This window comes from Capra hircus, chromosome 17, assembly GCF_001704415.2.
Source record: "Capra hircus breed San Clemente chromosome 17, ASM170441v1, whole genome shotgun sequence".
Classification (NCBI taxonomy): domain Eukaryota; kingdom Metazoa; phylum Chordata; class Mammalia; order Artiodactyla; family Bovidae; genus Capra; species Capra hircus.
This window is the reverse complement of record NC_030824.1, coordinates 2821191-2844191: the sequence shown is the minus strand read 5'-3', so window position 1 is coordinate 2844191 and position 23001 is coordinate 2821191. Positions and strand designations below refer to the sequence as shown.

Below are 23001 nucleotides of genomic sequence, written 5' to 3'. Positions count from 1 at the left end.
CAAACCTCCACTCGGGGACTCGGAGGCGGTGCCTCAGGCCCCGCCCCTTACCTGTAGGTCCCGCCCCTCGAATCTTCCAACTGAGTGCTCCGCCGGTGGGCGGGGCCAGGTGCAGTCGGGGGGATGTGGGCGGGTCCTGGCGCGTGAGTGGCAGGCTCGAGCGGGCGCTGTCGGCTCCGCCCCTCGGGCCTCGCGGCTGAGCCGGGCGGTCCCCGGGCGGCCGGGGCGGCGGCGGCGCTGGGGAGGGCGGGCCGGGGCGGGGCGGCCGGGCGGCCGGGGCGGGGCCACGCTCAAGCCCAGCGTCCCGCTCCCATGGCCGCCCCCGGCTCCCTGCGCTGCCCCCTCTCCCCCGGGCCGCGCCCCGGGGCCCCGCACTGACGGCCCATGGCGCCGCCCGCCGCCCGCCTCGCCTTGCTCTCCGCCGCCGCGCTCACGCTGGCCGCCCGGCCCGCGCCCGGCCCCGGCCTTGGCCCCGGACCCGGTGAGTGAGCGAGCCCCCCGCCGCCGCCTGTCCCTCGCGGAGCCCGCCCAGGGGCCCAACTTCCTCGCCCGTGCTTAGTGGGGCTCCTTTTCCAGCCCCTCAGCGACGCCCCTCGGACTAGGCGGCCCTTCTCCTCAGGCCCCTCCGCGACGCCCCTGGCCGGCGCCCTCTGTACCTCAGTACCTCAGACCCTTTCCTCAGGCTCCTCAGCGACGCCCCCCCCGGCCGGGAGGTCTCCCCTCTCAGGGCCTCGCACCCCCAGCCCAGTTCAAGTCCCTTGGGGCGACTCGCCCCGCTTGGGGACGCTGCCCCACCCCCACCCCAAGCCCCTCAGCGACACCCCGGGCCAGGACGCCCTCCGCAAGCCCCGCAACGACGCCCCCCGGTCCCTTTCCCTCCCACGTCCGCGGGCCCAGCGCCTCCCGGCTCCTGAGCGGGTGCCGAGAGGCGACGAGAGCGGGCGCCTGGCCCCTCTGCCCGGGTCTGCGCCCCGCTAGCCCAGCTCTGATCTGCGCCTCGTGAGGAGTTGAGCTGCCTGTCCTACTAGTAGAGGCGGATCTGGGTCCCGAGACGACCGGCTCTGCCCTGCCTGCACGTCCCCTGCCCCTCGCCCCCCGGGGCCCGCTTTGAACTTCCCGGGGACTCAGGTGCAGGTCCAGCGTGGGGAGAGGAAGAAAGGAAGGGGGTGATGGCAAACGTCTCCCTTACAGAGTTTAGTGTGCTCGTCGTGCGAGTGCAACGCAGAGCCCCCGTTTCCCGTGGGTATCTCCGCACTTTAAACAGGGTCACCCGCTCCCCAGGCCAAGGTCAAGGCCAGGTTTTCCCCACATAGCGCCCTAGACCGGGATGGAAGCTGGAACTTGCTTAGCTTGTCCTCACACCCTTCCTTGCAGCAGAACTCTCCCAAGTTGAAGAGCAGGCAAGAGGGCGTTGTCTGGCCCAGGGACCTTCCTCAGCAGGTTGTTCAAGTGTGGAGAATTGGACATGAGGGAAAGGGGTGGGAAAAGTCCATTACAGATTTGCCTGAGTGGGAAAACTCAAGCCTCTGGGTTCTCCACCCAAAGTCACAGACTGTGATGTTTGAGAGACAGGATTTTGCTGCTGAAAGAAAACTCTGGGTTGCTTTGTTTACTTGCCAGCTTGGTTTCCTGATAAAGATCAAGTTTAATGTTGTCACTTACTGGGTGACTTTGGGCTGTGCCTCTCTGAGCCTCAGTTTCCTCATCTGTAAAGGAGGGATGATGGTAATTCCCTTGCTGGGTGTGTGAAGATTAAAGGATATACTGCAGGTAACACACCCACATACAGCAGGCAGTCACTGAACACATTTAAGAATTCTTTTTATAGTGCTTCACAGTTTGCCAAGTGCTGGACACCTCCTTTGCGCTGGGAGTGCTCTGAGCTTCCAATCTGATTAAACCCCGTAAAAGGCAAAGCTTGGCTTTAGAGAGAGAGGTAGAATGGGGCTCTCCAAGTGCTGTAAAGCTTAAGCTCAGGAAGGGGTTTCTGAGTGATCAGTGGCCTCTTAAGGGGACGTCTACAAAAACTTCTGCAAAAGTTTGATCACTTTTACTGTTTACCATATGTGAGGAATGACGGAGGAACTTTCTGAGAGCCAGGATATGTCAACATAACTGTAACCTAGTAACCCCTTAGCTCCACTTTGCCATCTCTGTGGTCAGGATTTAATGTCCTCTATGGAGAGAGGTACGGGTGGAAATAAACTGGTTCCTCTCCTGGAAAGGGCAAAGTAATAGCTCTGAAAAGTGTTCAGGGAGCCTGCTGCGTGCTTATGCTCGTTGGAAGGTGGCACCCTTCTCAGGCACCTTTGCTTCAGTAGAAAGGATCAAGTGCAGCAGCCCTTATGTCACGTGAACCTCGGCATGCTTTTATTGGAGGGTATGGGGTTTGTGTGTGTCTGTGTGCTCGCTTAGTCCTTAAGTCCTGCAACCCTATGGACTATAGCCCACCAGGCTTCTCTGTCCAAGGGATTTTTCAGACAAGAATACTGGAGTGGGTTGCCATTTCCTCCTCCAGGGGATCTTCCTGACCCAGGGATCAAACTCAAATCTCCTAAGTCTCCAGCATTGGCAGGTGGATTCTTTACATTGAGCCACCTGGGAAGAGTGGGTCTGGGGTAGGGACAAATAAATAACCATTATGAAATGATTTCTGATAACGCCCATCTTCCCAATTCAGTGAGCCTCATCAGCTTTTCTCTCTACCATCTTGATATAATACATCAGTGCCTTTGTGACTTTTCCTCTTTAGTTCCAGTGCAATTTGGGGGAGATACCACATGGTCTTTCTTCACCATCACATCCTGTCTAGAGCCTACCCACTAGTTTTTAAAAATCCTTTCCAATAAAAAACATGTTTTACTCTGAAGATATGTCAGGCTTGCCATTTCATATTTTTGATACTGTAATTTTCTCTAAAATTTTGTGGATGGAAAAAATTATTTCAGTACTTACATTCTGCATAATTTTGTAATATTTAAATTACTGGTGGTTTGCATTTTTGAATGCTGACTTTATGAAAACAGTTAGCTCATTCCCTATCAGTGATACTTCTAATTACAATGTATAGCCAACCCCAAATAATCTCCCTTCTCTTCATCCTTTGAGATCCTCTCCTTTCCCTCATAACTGATAAGGAAGGATGTAGAAGTTAGTGGTGGAATCTAGACTCCCTCTTCAAGGAGAAAGGCAGCCAGGGCCATGGACTCTCCCGACGTGGACTCCCATCTGGAATTTACTAACCTGCAGGGGACCGCCAGAGGTAGGAAGAGAAGGCTGGGTGGACTTTAGCTCTGAGTTTTCCGCTGAAGGCAAATACCTTCAGTGTTTCACCTTCACCATCAGTGTTTCTCCACATTTAGGGCCTGCTGGGTGTGCGTCAGCAGTGTCTCAACTCTGGTAACATTTGCTGTGAACATAATTTTATAGTTCATACTCATTCTCCTCCAGCTCCTCATCTAGAATTTGTCCCATTAGACAGTAATGTGTCTTGCCCTAAAACCTGTGAGTTCAGTTAACAGTAAGAACTTCATACTGTACAGAGCTTTCTTTGCCCCTTGTGGGGACTCCATTAATGTTAATAGGATTACCTGCAAAAAACCTGCCTCCCAATTCCAGAGACAGGAGTTCAGTCCCTGGGTTGGGAAGATCCCCTGGAAGAGGAGATGGCACCCCACTGCAGTATTCTTGCCTGGAGAATCCCATGGACAGAGGGACTTGGCGGGCTACATGGGACGGCAAAGAATTGAACATGATTGAAGGGACTTAGCATGAATGAACAGAAGGGCTGAGAGGAATGAAGGGGACCAATGTGCATGCCAGTTTCTTTTATGCTTTTAGTATTTTAAGAGACAGGGAAACAGTCAAAACTGACCGGGCATCAAAGAACTCTTATCTTTTTGTGAAAACTTCTCACTCCCCAACAAAGCTATTTAAGTGTTTGAGATATGTAATGAGACCTTTTATAAATCTTACAGCAAAAAGAAGGTCAGTTTAAGCTCACTGCTAAGAAACAGCAAGTCGGTACATTTTATAGAGATATTCTTGATACGCTTACTTATGATTTAGGTTATTAGGATCAAAGGCAATCAGTGATGAAGGTAAAATATATTGCTTTCAATTGCTTCACAGTGTACAGATTAGGAATTTGGTGTGATGGGCAATATATTGTCTTTAGTGTAGAATTTTCAAGCCTGTAATGCCATCTGAGGTCTAGATCAGGTGTCGGCAATCATTTTTTATAAAGGGCTAGACAGTAAATAATTGGGGTTTTGTGGGCCATGTACTGTCTGCTGCAATTACTCAACTCTGGCTTTGTAGGGCAAAAGAGGCCATAGACAAAATGCGAATGAATGAGAGTGGCTGTCTTCCAATAAAACTCACATGGACACCCACATTCGAATTTTGTGTAATTTTTATGTGTCACAAGTTTCAGTTTTTTCAACCATTTAAAAGTTTAAAAAGCATATTTTAGCTCATAGGACATACAAAAACAGGCAGTGGGCCAGAGTTGGCTTACAGGCTGTACTTGACCAAGTCCTGCTCTAGGTCCATATGTATTGATGTTTTTTTTCCCACTGTTCACTGGTCTGAACAGGTGACAAGGAGGCAATGATTTTGGTGAATGAATGAACCTTTTACCTTTTACTGGTAGCTGACTTTAAAAGACTTTTGAGAAATGGTTGAAAAGGTAAATTTTATGTATATTTTACCATGATTAAAAATAATGTGTCCAGGAGGGAACATACATTTGGATCTTTACCAAGACTTAAAAAAAAAAAAAAAAGCTTTAAAAAGAAATTCAGTGTGGTTCAGTGTGCAGTACATAAAGAAAATAGAGCCTGCCTCAGAACCAGTCCAGGGTTTGTTCAGCTATGCAGATGTTGCTTGGATCAAACTGTTGAGAGATCTGTTTCTCAGAGGAAAGCCCAGGCAGCAGGTGGCACCAGCCCTGAGATATAAAAAAAAAAAAAAGCCAGGAAAAAAAAAAAGAGAAAACAAACTTCTAGCATTTTCCTAACAGTTGAGTTTTATTTCCATGGTTCTGTCGTCATTTTTATAAAGTGGCCTTTAGAAAAACAACAATGTGTTTAGCATGACTGATTATTTTAAAACATTTTTGAAAAAAACAAAATGAAACAAACATACCAAGTTGATTGTATTTGTACTGTGGAACAGTTAATGCAAAACACTTGTGAGAGGCCGGAAGTTTGGATCTGCAGCTTTTGTCTGGGTTTTTGCCTCCTGAATAAGGACAACAGAGGAGGAAGTGAATGGTGTTTCTTAGCAAGCTACCTGTGCAGGGTTTGAGGTGAGGTCTCCTCAAGCCCCCTGTCGTCACCTGGCAGGTTAGCTGCTGGCTGACTCCTGGTGAATGGGTGAGAACTCTGACTGACATTCTCCCATGTTATTTTGATCTTGAGAATCCAGCTGGAACCCAGAAGCGTGAGTCTAGGAGAGGAGCCCACGGTCACTCTGTATTTTTACCCCTTTCTCTGTTGTCTTCAGTGTCTTCCTCTCAAGATAGCAGCGCTTCTTCCCCAGACCTCACCTCTGGGACCTTATCCTGGATTGAGATTGAACAGAGAAAGCAAAGAAGCCCTTGTAGAAATGTCAGAAGGTTGTCCCTCTTCAGAAATGGCCACTCCACAGAAACCTGCCTTTTCCTTCTCTTTGGAAATCTTCCCACTCCCCACCTGCCTTTAAACCACTTTCTAGGTAAACACCTCCCTCACCTGGACTTGCACCAGTTTGAAGAGGAATGAGGTTGGGGACTAGGAAGAACTTTATAGACAAAAGATTTCAGGCCACCTCCTACACAAGGCTGCGTCTCCCTCCTACTTATAACAGTACCCTCTCGGAGCTGCCCCTTTGCTGGGCCCAGCTTCTAGTTTCTCTCACCACTGATTTAATCCCTGGCAAGTAGCCAGAGCATTAAACTTTTATTGTTCAGTTTTCCACGAGGGCGGGGTCCCACTTCTAGTGGGCTGAGGAGGCTTCCAAACCAGAGTGTCACACCGCATTAGCAACTTCAGACTTTGAGGGCTGGACTTCTTTCAGTTTGGTTAGATTCTTGGTTAGAACCAGAGCAGTGTACTCACTCAAAGTTTGAAAGCTAGGAAATAATAAAAACAGCAGAGGCAACTTTTAAAGATGATTCAGAACAATTGTGGCGTTGACTTACAGGACTAACTCTCCCCAGTTTCTTGATATCTTCCAAACAAATGTTAAGTGGCTGTCCATGTTCTTTGGTGTCCTGACATTGGATGAAAATATGGCGGCCAAGTAGTTCTATTCTAGAACAGTAGGGATTGTTAACCAGTGTCATCATAGTATGTAAATTACTTGCTGCTGTTCAATCTATAAAAATTCATCTTCAAAGAAAATTATTGGACTGGTAAAAATATTTTTAATAATGACCACAGAAGCCATATTTGTTTTTCTTTGATGTTCTTCCGAAGACGACTTCTGGTTTTAATCAGATTGTTCCCACATAAAATACAGTGGAAATCTACAGTAATAAAATCCCTATTCGTATGTCTATGGGGAAATAAACAGGATGGGGACTGTCCTTTTAAGGGGCTTTCCCCTTCCTTTTCCCCAGACTCAAAGCCTCTATTACTGGTGGGTGTTTTGGCATCAGTTAAGGGCCTTCAATCCTTCCCTCCCTCCATGTTTTGCTCTTTCATTAAAGTGTTTCTGTTGTCTAATTATATCCTTTCAATCAAATTAGAGACTGCAGCATCTGGTGAGGGCCATAACTGCTGCCATCTGCACCTCGTATATACAGGCCTTTTCAGCTGAGAATCACTCAACTTCCAAATGGCAGGAAGAGATTTGGAAAAAGTTTAGTTGGAAGGGAGGTTAACTTAAAAGGAGCGTCTTCAAAGGCTGGGTGCGTCTCCCTGCTTTGTGATGTGTGCACTGCCATGCACAACTTCATCGGCTTGGCTCACCAAGCTTCTGGCCAATGAAGGGTTTCTGATTGTCTTAGCTGAAATAACTAGTCCTCTCATCCGTCTTACGGGCCTGAGAGGGCCCCCGGGCTGAGCTGAAAATTTCTCCCTTGAGAAGAATCTTTTGTTCTGTGACCACTGGTTAATGGGTATGACACTCTCTGTTTATCTGACCATTTCTTCTAATTCAGTGGTTTCAACTGGAGATTTGTGCCCCCAAGGGACATTTGACAATATCTGGAGACACTTTTGCGGTGGGGAGGGGTTCGCTACTGGCATCTAGCAGGTAAAGGCCAGGGATGCTGCTGACAATCCTGGAATGCACAGGACAGCGCCCCTCTACAGGATTATCCAACCTGAAATGTCATTCGTGCTGAGATTGAGAAACTCTGTCCTAATCATGTAATTCTTTTGCCCTTCTCTGTGGCCTCAGAGTAGGCGACTCTGATCAATATCTTTTTTCACTCTTAAGAAAATAGATTCTTCATCCATATCTAAACTCCTTAAGCATTTCTGTGAACAGGGCTTCAGAAATCTCAGTGGAGTAAGGAGGTCTGTGGGTCACCGTATGTTTCCAGTTTCTCTAAGAGTGCCAGATTAAATACAGGACACTCAATTAAATTTGAATTTCAGATAAACAGTAATTTTTTATGTGTTTGTCTCATGCAATATTTGGGAATACTTATCTTAAAAAATCATTAGTTGTTTATCTGAAATTCCAGTTTAACTGGGCATTCTGTACTTCCATTTGCTAAATCTGGCGACCAAATTCTTGATCCATGAAACATTGCCTGAAACTTTAAACCTTTGACCAACAAATCAGTCTGTTGGCCACCATCTGTCCTCGTTGTTCTGAGCGACTGGAGGTGACAACGATGCCTGTTCTCGTTTGCAGTCAGCGCTGAACTGAGACTCTCCTTCTGCCTCAAGCTGTCTCCATGGCCAGGATTTCTGAAACTTGTCTCTTGAGTCATATCTTTATCTTGGAACTGACTAACAAATGTTATCAAATGTCTACTGTATGCCCCGCATCTCTGACTAGGACTTGTCCCTGTGCCAAATCATAAAGGATAACTTTGTTGCTTTGGGTTTAATTTAAAGATGTGCTCTAAAAATACACTGGGGCTTCCCAGGAGGCTGAGCGGCAAAAGAATCTGCCTGCCAGTGCAGGACACTCAAGAGATGCGGGTTCGATCCTGGGTCAGAAAGATCCCCTGGAGCAGGAAATGGCAACCCACTCCAGTGTTCTTGCCTGGAATACTGAGCCTGGCCGGCTGCACTCCATGGGGTCGCAAAGAGTCGGACACGACTGATCACGCACTCCCCTAAAATACACTGTCTACCCGGCAGTCAGCTAGCTCCTCATTCAAGGGCTGTTGTATTTATTTGCCCACCCCATATCAACCAAGGGAAGCTGAATAGCCCAGAGCCTGGCTTCCATGGAGCATTGGCTGCCCTCCAGGATTCCATTATTGGGGAACTTTCTCACTGTCTGAAATTAAAAATCGGGCACAGGCAATACTCACGAAACTTGTCCAGAAGCTGGATTGTATCAGTTCTCCTTTTTAGTCTGATCGAGAAGGTGTGAACGTGTTGCTCATGTGATGGTTAGCCGAGGTGTAGATTCCCAGGTATCTCCTGTTGCAAGCAAACTCAGAATAGAAACAGATGTATTCATTGCAAAGAGGGCTGCTCATTCCCTGTTACAAACAATTCTACCATGGATTCCATTTAAATAGCAGATTCCCTGGGTTTAAATAGCAAGCATTTGATTTTCAAATACTTTGATTTACATAAACTTTCCTGGAACTTCTCCCGGGTCATTTCACAGTATGGCACTGACAGCCAGGGTGGAGGCCCAAACTGGTAAGGAAACCTGGGCTCTCTCAATATGTCCATCTTGGGTTCCCCCCCTAGCCCTCCATACACCTGCTTCCCTCACTCAACAGATGTTTGCCAGGCACGTTCTGTGTGGTCTGTAGTTGCTGAGAGTAGAGATGAGTGAACCACTCAGGAAGCTTACGGGCTAGTGGAAGCAGGGCCAGGTGCTTCTGGAGCAATTACAGTTCAAGATGATCAAGTCTTAGAAGAGTTGGGACAACAGGCGCTGTGGGACTTGTTTTAGAGCCTATGGTTTCCATAGGAGTGTAGTGCTGTCTCTGGACCCTGAGCTTTCAAATAGTTCTCCAGCATTTGTCTTATGTTCTTTAGAGTTGACTTATGATGCACTAAGTTATTGTCCATCAGAGAAGTGGACTTTGAACTTGAAAAGATCGTATTATGCTTCCCATTTCCTTACGTGAAAACTCTAGTGTGAAATTTTATTTCAAGATTGAAGAGGATATTCAAAAGCAAATATTTAAGTAGACCCACTGATGCTCAAGCATTACTGAGAGGGTGCCATCACCATGTTGTGATAGAATATGTCCTGCTGGTACTGGCAGAAAAGTCCACAGTTAATTAATGAAAAGTTTTCCTTAGAGTTCTGCTGAGCTAGTGACTTCTGAGAGAGTTCATGCTTTCACTGAAGCTTGGCCTAATCTTTCTGTATATGTTGGTGGGTGAATGATCATTCTTTATTTATTTATTTATTTTGGCTGCATCAGGTCTTAGTTGTGGCACGCGAGTTACATTGCCCAGAGGCATATGGGATCTTACTTCCCTGACCAGAGACCAAATCCCAGTTCCATGTATTTCAAGGCAGATTCTTAACCAGTGGACCACCAGGGAAGTCCCTCATTCTTTCTGAAAAGCCATCCCCTGGTCTTCAATTTGGTGAGCGTACTTGTTTATAATATCCTTCAGAATGACTGTCAGTTCCTCAAGCGCTGCCGCATGTTCATGGTGACTCTTCCCGGCAGAAACACATGCTTCACCGTGACAGACGCGCACGCTGTCCAGTGGGTCCTCCCTGGGTAAGAGGAGAGCATGTTCTAGATGAGACCCAGACTGGGGGCTGGAGCCCGAGCAGCCCCGCATTCAGGGCCTGCTCTGCTTTGATAGTTATCTGTTTTTTCAGATTATTATATAACAAGTATATAAGTTTTTTCATGGGTCTTTTGAATTTAAATCTGTGGTCCATTGCTTAGTATAGGTTCAGTGTTTCTTAGAACAGTCTTTTAATTAAGTATTTTATCTGTTAATGAGTTGGGAAGATCCCCTGGAGTGGGAAATGGCAACCTGCTCCAGTATTCTTGCCTGGAAATTTTTCATGGACAGAGGAGCCTAGTGGGCTAGAGTCCACAGGGTTGCAAAGACTGAGCAACTGAGCAACTTATTCATCTGTTATGAATAAGCTGGAGATTCAAATAGAAGACCTCAGGTCCTCTTCTAAAAGTATGCATTCTTTAGTTAAAATAACTTTGAGAGGTACAGGATGCTGTTTTTAAGCACACTGTTCTTATGAATGAAAAGGAACATCTGAAAGATATTTTAATAGAAACGCTACTGATAAGTTAAATAATTACAGTGATTATTTTGTGGCAATTCTACTTTGGGCAAAGTACAGAACTCCTTTTTCCTGTGGTCATTTGAACTGTGAATACATAGTCCAAGAACATGGTACATGAATGTCTGTCTTGATTTTAGATGAGTGAATTTATGGTTGATTGAGTTTGATCATAGTTCTTGAAAAAGAAACTAAGGTAGATTAATTGTAAAACAACATGTTAGTATTTTCAAGGTGTCCTTTCAAAAAAATTTAATATGGGAAATTTAGAACATATACAAAAACAGAAGAGTGTAAGGAAGTCATTATGTATCTATCTCCCAGCTTCCATGATTATCCACCAAGGCCAGTATTATTTCATTTGTATCCCTTTGATTCCTACAACTGGATTATTTTGTAACAAATCTCAGATATCATATCATTTCATCTGTAAATATTTCAGTATGTATCTGTAAAGGATAAGAACCCTTTTCAAAAACATAATACCACTACCATTGTCACAGCTAAAAAATTTAACAATAATTTCTTAGTATCATCAAATATCCAGTCCATTAATCAGTGTTTAAATATTCCTGATTCTCTCATGGGTGTTTTTTATAGTTCAAACAAGGATCTGGACAAGGTGCATTTAGGTGATCTGACTCTCTTAACCTAAGTCTCTATTCACCTAGAAGTTTCCCCTTTTTTTCTTTTTTCTTTGACATATATATATGTTGAAGATGTAGCTTCTTCTAAGCAAAAAAGAGTGCTTAAGAGCCTCTCCAGAGGCAGGGCCCACATGGGAGGCGAGTTTTTTTTTTTTTTCCTGAAGAATCGTCGCTTCCATTAGAGAAACAGAATTAGAGCATTGTAAGCTTGGAAGAGATTTTTAGTCATTAAGCCTTTCCTGTCACATTACCTCAGACTTTTGCATCTCTGTCCTATTTTGTTAGAATCCTGAGATTAGGGTTTAGAGTGAGGGGACGTTGGCTCCAGTCCCCTCATTTCACAAGTGAGGAAGTGGAGACCCAAATCCAGGTGATTTCTTTAAACCTCACAGAGTCAGCTGCTTACCTAGCATCACTTCCTCTTTCTGCAAGTGATTCTTTATGCACCATGTGTATAGAAGGCCTCCTCCTTCCCCACAGACTAGCCTCTCTCTGGGGATCTAGCTCTAGATCACGATCACTTGCCTCCTTGTAATCATGGGAATCCCTGCCCTTGGGGAGCCATCGGTGTTAAAGCCCCATCAGGGTGAGAAAAGCTGAGAACCCCTGCCTTCCCAGGGCCACACACTTCTTGACCGCCAGGTTCCATGTAACTGAAATAAGCATTCCTGAAGTGCCTTTGAGTGTCTGAGGGCAAAAGATGATTTTGTCAGGGACTGCAGGCATTGAGGACCTACACACAAGTTCCCACGAGACACCAGTCTGTATTGGAAACGCACCAGGTGTGTTGTGCAAACATCTGACGACACTCTTATGTCACCATCTAAGTATTAAAAGGAGCTTTTTCCACTTCAGCCTTGTATTTCTATAATCTACCTGTCTGCCAAACTTAATAGATATCTTTTAAAAGAACAGAAGATATTCCTGCTGAAAAATATTTTCTGCCTTATTTTAAGATGCCGTAATTCAATTTAATGCTTGTTGATTTCGTTGATTTCAAACTAGGCTAAAACCAGCCAGATTCTTCCAACATAGGATTGATAGAGATGCTGAATGGTTCTATGTGGAACAGAAACTCGACTTTGATGGATTAAAAACAGTGACTCTCACAAACACCACATAAACAGAGATCTAACTAGTAATTAGCTACCAGAAAACTAGGAAAATTCAAGACTCAGTATGAGAAAAATTTCTGTTTCTCAATAGTGTGGTTAGGAATGGTTCAGGGAAATAGTGTCGTTAGGAATGACTTGGAGCTTCATTGAGAGCTTACTCTTCAACTTTATTAAATATTGTTGAGGAGTAGAATGTCTTTTGCTTTCCCACCACTATCTCATATATGTCAAGTTTTAATTATTTTAACAGAATACCTCATTACAGTTTTAAACATGAACTTTAAAAATTCAGTGTATATACAACCCATCAAGGGTTAAATTGCCTGAGACTCTTAACTTGGCATTTTCCTCACTTATAATAAGTACAAATATTGAATTATGTGATTTCAGTAGCATATATAGACAGACATGTTTCATCACACAGTTGGAATTTTAAGAAAAGCATATATGTTTTTTGCCTTACCTTTTATCCACTGAATGCTGGGATTCAATATAGGGTTCAAATCATATATGTTTTTTTCCTTTTATTTATCTATTTTTAATTAATTTTTATTGGAGTATAGTTGCTTTACAGTGTTGAAAAGTTTCTGCTCTACAGCAAAGTGAATCAGCTATACGTGTGCATATATCCCCTCCTTTTCCAACGTTACATATTTTTTTCTCTCTGCATGGTAGCCTGGCAACTGTCAACAGAATTGCGAATAGCAGAATGGTGTGCCTGTCCATCCGTGGCATATTGCCTTTTATAGCTATGTATTTTTATGGGGTAAACTACATGATCGTGATTGTTACAGTACTTTCAAAGTTATAATAACGTTTAATTTTTTTACACTGTTTAGTTACATAGCAATACACTTTATTTGCATAATAATGATTTATGGGGCACCTATTGTGTACTAGGCACTTTACTTGCAGCTCCTCTGATTCTTCCAGTTGTCCCAAGCTGTTAATAATCGAATCCCCCTTTGTACCAGTGAAGAAACTGAGGCTCAGAGTTCAGCTGCATGCCTGCAGCTTGTAAACCACAGAGCTGAGCTCTAACTCCAGCCGGTACCATGCTCTTTCCGTGCTAGAAGTTTTTCTTGCTAGAAAGTAAGTGAGAAAAGTATTTGACTTAAACTGTTCCATAACCCTGGAGACTAAACATTCAGTCCTGGAAGCTTACCTGTGCGTGCGTGTCTGTTCTGTAGGTGTCACTTGCTCAGATGGCCAGGGCTGCCTAGAAGGGCTTCAGGGGCTCCACGAGCACTGCTGAAACTGTAAACTGTTGTGTATGTGATCGTTGTCTGGGGAATCAGATCCCTGTCTTTCAGCCTGTTCTCCAAGAGGTCTCTGTGTATGTAAAAGGATTAGGACTCCTGATCTCGCTGACTGCCCTCGTTTCAGAGATAAAGAAACTTGAGTTGCAGAGGGGATGTGCTGTGAAGGCGGTAGAGCCACCAGGTCAGAGCCAGAGCAGGACGGGCCCGCGCCCGTCAGCATCCTCCTCTGACCACAAGTGCATCTCCAGTTTTTAAAAAATAAATGCCGCAAGCCATACTTTGAAGGATTTTGGTGATGGAGAAAAAGATAAGGCATCGCCAACTTAGAAAGGCAGAATTAATCCCAAGTGCTTCAGGCTTGTGTCTGATTTAAGGGCTGTTTTCCTCAGTCCCCCAAAACAAAAGACTTGGGGTTCTCTGATAGAGAGGAAAGGTCCAACAGAGATGAATGGAGTGGGCTCCAGCTAGAGAAGACAAGCAGGAAATAAAGCAGTGCTTTTCACAGCTTACGATCCCTTCCTTCTCAAAACTCCTTCTCCCTCCAAGATCCCACCTCCCAGACTGCGCTCTGTCAGCCATCACGGCTGGGCCCTTCTTCCAGGCCTGAAATGCAGCAGGGCCCCAGGGCATGGCCCAGATGTCCTCTCTCTCCACACAGGCGCCGTTACCTCCACACTTCTGGATCTGGCCTTGGCTTCTTTCCTCAACCCTGGGCTCATCTAGCCCATCTACTTACTCTCTTCTCTCCATCCAGTTTTCGGTCCAAAACCAAAGCCTTGATTCCACCCACAAGATACTGTGCCTCTTGGGTCCGCTCCATCGCAGTACATGGCAGCACCATTCACCCAGCTGCCCAGGCCTACCTCCTCGGTGTTGTCACCAAATGCTCTTTCTTTGGGACCCTGTATTCATCAAACCCCTGCTCCCCAGCAAATACTTTGGTTCTACCTTCAAAATACATCCAGAGTCCAGCCACTTCTTCCTACCCTTCAGCTGCCAGCCTGGCCCAGGCCACCCTTCTTTCCAGCCCATCATCTGCACCAGCCACCTAGGGTCCCCTTGCCACGTGCTTGGCACGCTCTTCACAGCGCCTCCTCCTCCCGGCGGCTACAGTTCCGCTAAAGGATAAATCTGATCACATCACTTCTCTGCTCAAAGCCCTCCAATGACTTCCTCTCATTCTTAGAACAAAAGCCAAAATCTAACTTATATAGCCTTCAAGACCTGACACATCCTGGTCTTGCCTGGCCCCTCCTCTTCGTGTCCCACCCACCCTTCCCAGCATAATCACCCTACTCTGGCTGGGTCAGAGGAGCGGCCTCGCACTTTCCTGAAGAGTCTATGCAGTTTTCCGGGTTTGTGCCTGCCATGCCCTCTACCCAGAAAGTCCTTCTTGTGTCATTTACTGTTTGCTTCCTCTTCTTGTCCACATCTTTGTACAAACATCTCCTTTCCAGGCCCTTCCTAAAAGAGAACTCCCACCATTCCACCTTCATCTCCTTACTCCATTTTCTCTTGCACACTGCACTGACTGGCGTTGACTTTGATTGGTGTATTATGAGCGTGAAGCCCTGTTAGCATGTGAATGCGGAGTGTTCACCACACGGTCCCAGAGCTGTGAATAGTGCCAGACACATAGTAAGTGTTGAATAAATATTTGTTGAATGAATTAATGAATAATATCCTGGACATTAGATTTATTGCTTTTGCTCATTCTCTTTCACCGAATGCATAAATATTACAACCAGCCATGTGATAGTTTATTTTTTATTGGTTTAAGCCTCTCCTTGCTTGTCTAGCCAAGGCTTGGGTCAGTTTCCCAGCGGTAAGAAACAAGGTTGCCAGGGTCCCCATTGCCTAGTGCCCACCCTGGTACTCTGATGAAATCAAGATGCACACATAACTTAATCCCCCGCCCCCAACACGCACACACAGTTGACATGCACTGGGCAAGTCTGCTCAAAAAATAATTGTCAAATCTGGTAATGCTGCCTCAGTTTCCCTAGTGTAATTAAGAACAAGACTAGGTCTGGGAGGAGCAGACTAAAGCCAACAGGCTTGCTCGTACCCATCCCATCTCTCAGATGCCACTTCATCCCATTCCAGAGGGCTGGCCCTTCTATGGATGGCCACCACGTTCTTCTTCAGATCAAGTCATCAGGGAACGCTGACCCACTGCCCTGCAGATTGCTGTCTACTGCTAAGGCTTTCCGTTGGTCAGCCCACATTTGTGGCTCCCAAGCCCCTCCTCAGTCACTTTCGATAGGGGAAAAAGATGTATTAACACATAGAAATAAGATTCTAGTAACTGGCAGAGATTGGCATGATGTTCTTAGAATCATCACCTGGGCAGATTTTTAGGAATATAGGTTCCCAGGTCCTGCTCTAACCCTGAGACTGGGTAGGGCTCTGGTGTGATGAGCCCACACGCACACGCACGCACACTCACACAGTCTCTCTCTCTCTCTCTCCAGCAGATCATATATATTCCTAGTGATGGTAAGTGCTACGAAGCAAACAAATGAAGGGCAGAGAAACAGGAGTGGAGATGGTGGGGAAGGGCTTTCTGAGGAGATAATGTTTAGTCTGTGATGGGAAGTATTAGGGGAAGAACTTTTCAGGCAGGAAATAGCGTGGTGTGTTTATAGAGTTAAAAGCAGAAGAATGTGGCTGGAGCACAGCAAATGACGAGAGGAGAGCTCGGTCGGTGGAGAGAGGGCCTGGGGCCATGTCTCGTGGGCTTCGCAGACAGGGATGAAGGCTCTGGGTTTTGTTCCCAGTGCTCACATCTCTCTGGGAGTTTTGAGCCCTGTGTGGAGAATGGGTTGTTGGGAGCACGAAAGTGGATGCTGTGGGACCCGAATCAGACCATATTGTCCTCCCATGGTGAACGGGACAAGAGTGGCGGCACCCGACGGAGAGGAGAGGGTAGTTTCAGGGAACTCGTTTGACAGAAGGCAACAGAACCCACCTGTGAGAGGAACAGGGTGAGGGAGCGCGTGGGAAAGCGTGGACGAGGCCAAGGGGATCTGTCAGAGGCAGCATAGGGTGTGAGCACGTGCCTCAGTTGCCTCATCTGTACAGTGGGAGTGTGGGCTGGTGATGAGCTGATGTAAAGCACTTAGAGCAGAGCCTGGCACTCAGTAGAACCCCGTGTAAATGTCAGCAGTGATGTGGATGGCAGTGATTTATCCAAGGTCACACAGCTGTTTGGCATCAGGTCTGGGACCAGTGGATTTTCGGCTATACTGAGCTGCCTCCTTCAGTTACCTTTGAACTTTTTAAATTCGTGCACACTCTTGGTGGAGGGTTCGGTTGACTCAGAACATGACGAGTCACCCTTCTCACAACGTGTAGGTGAAGTGCGAGGTGTCCTGTGCAGCCTGGGGTTCCTGGTTATTTTGGATGTCCATAAAACTGTGCCATTCTGGGCAAAACACAGGGCCCAGATTGGGAGAGGAAGCGGGTACAGAAGAGAGATGATCTGCGGGTAGATTTTAGATACGTTTCAGAGTATAGACCTGCCCGTGTTACGCACATGCTGAGGCTGGAGGAGGAGCATGCCCCATGTTGGGAGCCGGAGGTGTGAGTCCTTCATGCCGGAAGTCGTGGGTCGGCACATGCCAGCAGAGGGAAAGGAAGCGAGCCAAGAATGTTACCGTAACTCCCCCAGATTGTCAGGTTCCTAGGGATACATCTTAAAGAAGTGTTTGAAGTGCTTCTATCTGTCAGTTTCAACTAAGCTAATTTTTGGAAATCGCTCTTTGTACTGTGCCTTTCTCGTGAACCTCTGCGAATGTAATGCATGCAATATGTGGGGGGAAAATCCTCTCAGCCGAGGTTCCCATCCAACCCCCCTCCCCCTCCCCCCACAAAGTCTGAAAGGCAGATTTTAGAAGCACAACTGTTGCACCTGCAAGGGTTTTGTCTTCTTATTAAAGGGACCTCAGACCATGTTGAACGTGTCCTGTAGGAAGGAATTTCAGAAGGAGGTGAAAGAAAATGCCAGCTCAGCACCCGCTCCCTCCTGTTGACTGTCTGTTTTGTGGCACCTCCGTCTCAAGCAGCATGGGGAGGACTGTTCTTCATTACCAGGGAATGTGAGTCATTCCCAGACCCGTGTGATTGGGATTCCAAAGCGTTGCTGTATCCGATGGTCTTATTAAATCCAAGTGTCAGTGCAGCCTTTCAGACCGTAGAGGAGAGCTCAGTTAGAGCTGGTGCCCTGGTTCCAGTTACCACGCAGAGACGCTGGTGGCGCAGTGACCCCCTCTGAGCACCCAGAGTTCCTCACGGACGGCTCCCAGATTTGGGGGTTTTCCCGGTTCACTTCATGGGCTTCTATACATTTCAGCTCCCTGTTTATATCCTTGCTGGGATCTGTATACTTTCGGGGAAAATGTCCTCGTGTCTGCAGACAAGCAAGCGCCAAGAGGAACCTGGCCTTTGGAGGGTACCCAGCCCTACCAATGTTCAGCCCACTGTGTCTCGGATCCAGCAAGACGCTACCCATTTCCAGCTCCATCCAAACAAAACAAGACATCAAGCTCAGAGGGAGGAAGCTGTAGACGTTGCCAGAAATTTAGTTTGCTCTGTCTTCTTTTTCCTAGAATGTTTCACAGCCAACGGTGCAGATTACAGGGGAACACAGAACTGGACGGCACTGCAAGGTGGGAAGCCATGTCTGTTCTGGAACGAGACTTTCCAGCATCCTTACAACACTCTGAAGTACCCCAACGGGGAGGGGGGCGTGGGCGAGCATAACTACTGCAGGTAAGACCCTCCTCCAGTCTCTTCCCGCCTTGCTCACAACTAGGCAAAGCTTTGTCTTCCTTTTGGCCAACTCAGAAAGCCTTTCTTGCTACTATTTTAGAAACGTTTCTCGCAAAACTGTGTGTACATGTGCACACAAACACACACACAAACACATAATCTCTTTTCAACTCGGGGCTCTTTGATGTTGGTTTTCAGAGCTCTGCTTTCCTGTCTGATCACTTCCACGTCTCTTTGGGAGGGTTTCCTTTGTTGGCGCTGCCACCAGAAGACTCGGCTTCTTGCCCGTGGATGTCATGGGCAAGCGGAGCACTGTCTGCAGCCTGAACCTCCCTCTGCTTCTGAGCTAAGGAAGATGCCCTGTGTTGTCCCACATCCTGCCAGCCCAGGAACACCTTGCTCTGGGAGCAGCTGTAGCCAGCAGATTTGTGCCGTTTCTTGCCTTTCAGTATTCTCGGGTGTTTCTTTGCTCTTTCACCTGCTGTCTGACCCTCATAGGGGCTGAACTCCATGGTGCTTCAGGTGTGTACTTGTGATTGTCAGGGGAGATGATCTATGGCTTTGATCAGATTCTCAAAGTTGTCAGTGATCCAAATCAGGTTGAGAAACATTGGTCAGTAGGGACCAGAGCACCTTTGGTTATAGCTACGTCTTAGGTATTTATACCCAGGGTCCTGGTTACGTGACTCATAGTTCAGCCATGAGCTGAATTTAATTATTATTAGGACAGGTACAAAGGCAGCCTCTTGAGCCACTGGGGCAGGGAAAAACAATCACTGAGCTACTCTCTGAGCCACACACTCTGGCCCCAGTTCTAGCAGAATGTTGGGATCTTTGCACTGTTGACCCAGCTGAGACAACATATAGCTATACTGCACAGGCCCCAGTGTTTACCTGCTGCCCGCCCCCCGCCCCCTCCCCCGCCCCCCCCCCCGCCCAGGTGCCTTTGCCCACATCTAGGACCCTTGGGCTTGTCTGGAGTCTCCAGGCCTGTAGTCCATGTTGTCTTCATCTCTTTACTTCACCTCTATTCTAATGGACGCCAACTGGCCACTCCCTCAGAGCCACTAGGGCACTGTTTTTAGTTTGCTATTTGATTGCTGTTTTTCATATGTTACATTTTATTTTTTGTTTGTAATAGAAGTATTAAAAGTTTATTAAAAAATTTCTCAAATACCATATATATATATATATATATATATAGTTTAAATAAAGTCCTCATTTTACCTCTTCCCTCCCAAATCCTCTCCAGCAAGGCCTTCTTCCCAGAGGTAACAGCTTGTTCATCTATTACTTCACAGTTTGCTGTCTTTGGCATTTTAGCATTAATGTTACACATGCTTATTAAATAACCCTTTTACGTTTTATTTTCAAAGTTGTACATGATCATTAATTTTTTCCTTTCATATTTAAAAGAAATGAACCCCACTCTACTTCTGGCTATTTCCTTCCCCTAGCTTTTCAATTGGGAATAGTTGGCTTGGGTTAAGAAGAGTACTTAGAAAGAGAAACCAGTGTTTATTTTTCGTTTTATCTTCTTGTTCTAAACTATCTCTTGGTATTAGGCTGTTGGTTTATTCTCTTCTGTTGCCTTTTATCAAGCAAGTCTTCTCAGATGTGCTCCTGTTTTTAAATCCGATTTTAAATTTCCCATGAGGTTTAATTTACATGAAAAAAAATTGTTTTTCTTATAGATTAGCACTCAGTTCCACCACTAGGCTCTCACACCAAAGACTCCATATGTCAGTTGTGTCCGACTCTCTGCGACCCCATGGACTGTAGCCTACCAGGCTCCTCTGTCCATGGGATTTTTCAGGCAATAGTACTGGAGTGGATTGCTATTTCCTTCTCCAGGGGATCTTCCTGACCCAGGGATCAAACCCGGGTCTCCTGCATTGTAGACAGACGCTTTACCCTCTGAGCCACCACACGCACCAGTAAATATCCATTAAGGAAACACTAAGCGCCAGGAGCACCACCTTCCTCCCGAGCCTTGGCTGGCAGCAGGCCTCTCCTTTGATTTGGTGAAATGTACCAGACCTGACCTAACAGTTTATGCTTCAAAAAAGGGACACTGAAATTGTCGATTATTATCACATTAGAGAGCCCCGGGACCTTTTGTTTTAGCACTGAAGCAGAGTCAAAGATGAATTTACTTGTTTTTTCTTAACCTATTCTGATGCTTTTCAGAATGGTTTTGACTTTGATAACAGACAATTGTTTTCAAAAGACTTTACCAAATCCTACATCAAAGCCAAACCCTGAATAGAGGGAGGAAAATGACAGTGAAATACTGTCTAAAGAAGGGCTTTGTACAAGTTCTCCAACTTTGATTTCTCAGCTGACACCCGACACCATGTTTGTCTTACGTGATGTTTCCAATGCCATCCCAGTCTCAATGTCTGAGAGATGGCGAGTGATGGGAATGGCCTTCTCTGGGCTCTGCGTATCTGGGTTGGGGGTGGGAGGACAGAGAGGCCAGGACAGCAGGGCTGGTGCTGGCACCTGCCTTTGGGCGCAAAAAATAAAAGGACCCTTTGTGCTTCAGGGTGGCTTATCTTCTGGGCCGCACAATAGGCTGATCCCTCCCAGGCCTGATAGGGGCTGCTCCAAAAGCTTAGGCCGCAGGGTCTTTATGCCCATTTCTGGCCTAACCGGAGTGTCAGGTTTCCAGCCTTCTGAGTCCAGTAAAGGGAGCTTGAAAAGCAGCGGAGAGAGGCAAGGCTTTTCTGTGTCCAGTAACCCCGGCCATCTTTTGCTGTGTTTCAGCAGCACTGCCCATTATTGTCGTGGCATCTCAGAATTGAAAAGACCTTAAAGGCATTTATTCCAAGCTACTTGTTTAGAAATGTGAAATAAGTCTTTTGCGATTATTACTGCCATGTCAGAAGTTGGTACCAGGGTAACAGGACTCTATGTTCTGACTGAAACTCTTTGGTGTAGTTTTCTTTAGAAGTTTCTGAGAAGTTAGTATTTTGATGTGAAAATAGGACCCATTTCTATCACATGTGAGTTGACTGGCCTGATCCTGTTGAAAACTTGTCAGTGGAGTCTGGAACATGTGAATTTTATTTTATTGTTTAAAAATCACACAGTGTTCACTCTAGAAGACATAAGAAAATAAAGGGAATCAGAAAAGAAAAATATTAGAATTATTAATACCTATAGTTCCATCATCTAGAGATAAACTTTCAAGGATCTGGTGTATATCCGTCCCTAAATATATCTTTTCAAAAATGGGATTGTTGTCTTACATTGTCCCACTCCAGCACTCTTGCCTGGAAAAATCCCATGGATGGAGGAGCCTGGTGGGCCGCAGTGCATGGGGTTGCTAAGAGTCGGACACGACTGAGCGACTTCACTTTCACTTTTCACTTTCATGCATTGGAGAAGGAAATGGCAACCCACTCCAGTGTTCTTGCCTGGAGAATCCCAGGGACGGGGGAGCCTCGTGGGCTGCCCGTCTATGGGGTCGCACAGAGTCGGACACGACTGAAGCAACTTAGCAGCAGCAGCAGTCATACATTGTGTTTTAGAACTGCCTTTAAAAAAAAAAACCTAACAAGACTTGTGACTATCTTTCCATGTTAATAAATGTGTCTCTATACCACATTTTTACCAGCTGTCTAGCTTTCCCTTATATGGACATATTTATTTAACCAACCTTTAATTGTTGTTTCTAACTTTTTTGCATTGTGAAAATGCTGTGATGAACATCTTTGCAAGTAAAGATTTCCCTAAAATATAACATCGAAAGAGAAATTGTGCAGTAAAGAGGGTTTTGCGTATCTTGGGCTGCCGTCTATGGGGTTGCACAGAGTCGAACACGTCTGAAGCGACTTAGCAGCAGCAGCAGAACCTTTGACTCTTGAGCCTCCAAGTCTCCATCTTGGCCGTTTGCTCCATTTGTTGTTTATGCACAGTTCTCTGTGCACCTGTGCTGGCCCAGTCATGGCATCCGCATGTTCACAGTTAAGGTGCCAGGGCTGTTTGGAATCATCTATTCAGTGGTCAGTTGTCCCGGTCACACTGCAGTGAATTTGTGTAGACACACTTCACCTGTGCTCACCCCACTCCCCCCTCAAGCTCTGAAGTTTCTGTGGCAGTGGACTGCATTGTTCTTGTAGTAGTTACCACTTTTTTCTTCTTTATGAGAGGTGCCATTAAGATACATATGAATTCTTAGAAACAACACAGAAGCTGAAGATTTTTTGTCTGTTTGGTTTGGTTTTGGTCGGGGGTGGGGGTTGGTAAAACTGAAAAGCAATGAGCCAGTTGACTTAAAACAAAGGGAATGTTACCGGGTGTGTCCTTTTCCCTCCCCAGAAACCCAGACGGTGACGTGAGCCCCTGGTGCTACGTGGCAGAGCACGAGGACGGTGTCTACTGGAAGTACTGCGAGATCCCCACCTGCCAGAGTAAGGCCCTGACTCCCCCTTGGCCCCGAGCACTAGGCTTTCGAGTGGAGGCCAGTACCCCAGCGTGGGGTCAGGAGGAGGGCAGATAGTGCAGGCAGGCAGGTGGGCTTCCTGGAGCAGATGGGAGGAAAAGCCACCTGGGCTGAAGATTTTCACTTCTCTCATGGAGGCTTTTTGGGAAGGAGACCTTCAGGTTCTCTCAGGACCCCCTTCCCTCCATGGATAAGCCCAGAACTTCACCTTCCACCAGCCTTCCTCACACTGATTTTTTCATGGGCAGAGATGCACCAGCTTGGCAGCAGTCCAGAAAAAGAAACAGTGCCTTGCACTTCGGGGAGTTAATTCTCAAAAATGAGGGAATTCCCTGGTAGTCCAGTGGTTA

At 46.3% G+C, this 23001-nt stretch overlaps 1 protein-coding gene across 1 annotated transcript in view; it reads left to right on the top strand.

Annotated features, from left to right (window-relative positions):
* KREMEN1 (kringle containing transmembrane protein 1) overlaps nt 361-23001 on the top strand; it is a 54359-nt gene continuing 31718 nt past the window's right edge. Inside the window, exons 1-3 of the mRNA XM_018061042.1 lie at nt 361-481; nt 18039-18201; nt 22528-22619. Of these exons, the coding sequence (XP_017916531.1) occupies nt 385-481; nt 18039-18201; nt 22528-22619 (352 nt within the window). The 5' untranslated portion in view covers nt 361-384. The remainder of the gene's footprint in view (nt 482-18038; nt 18202-22527; nt 22620-23001) is intronic.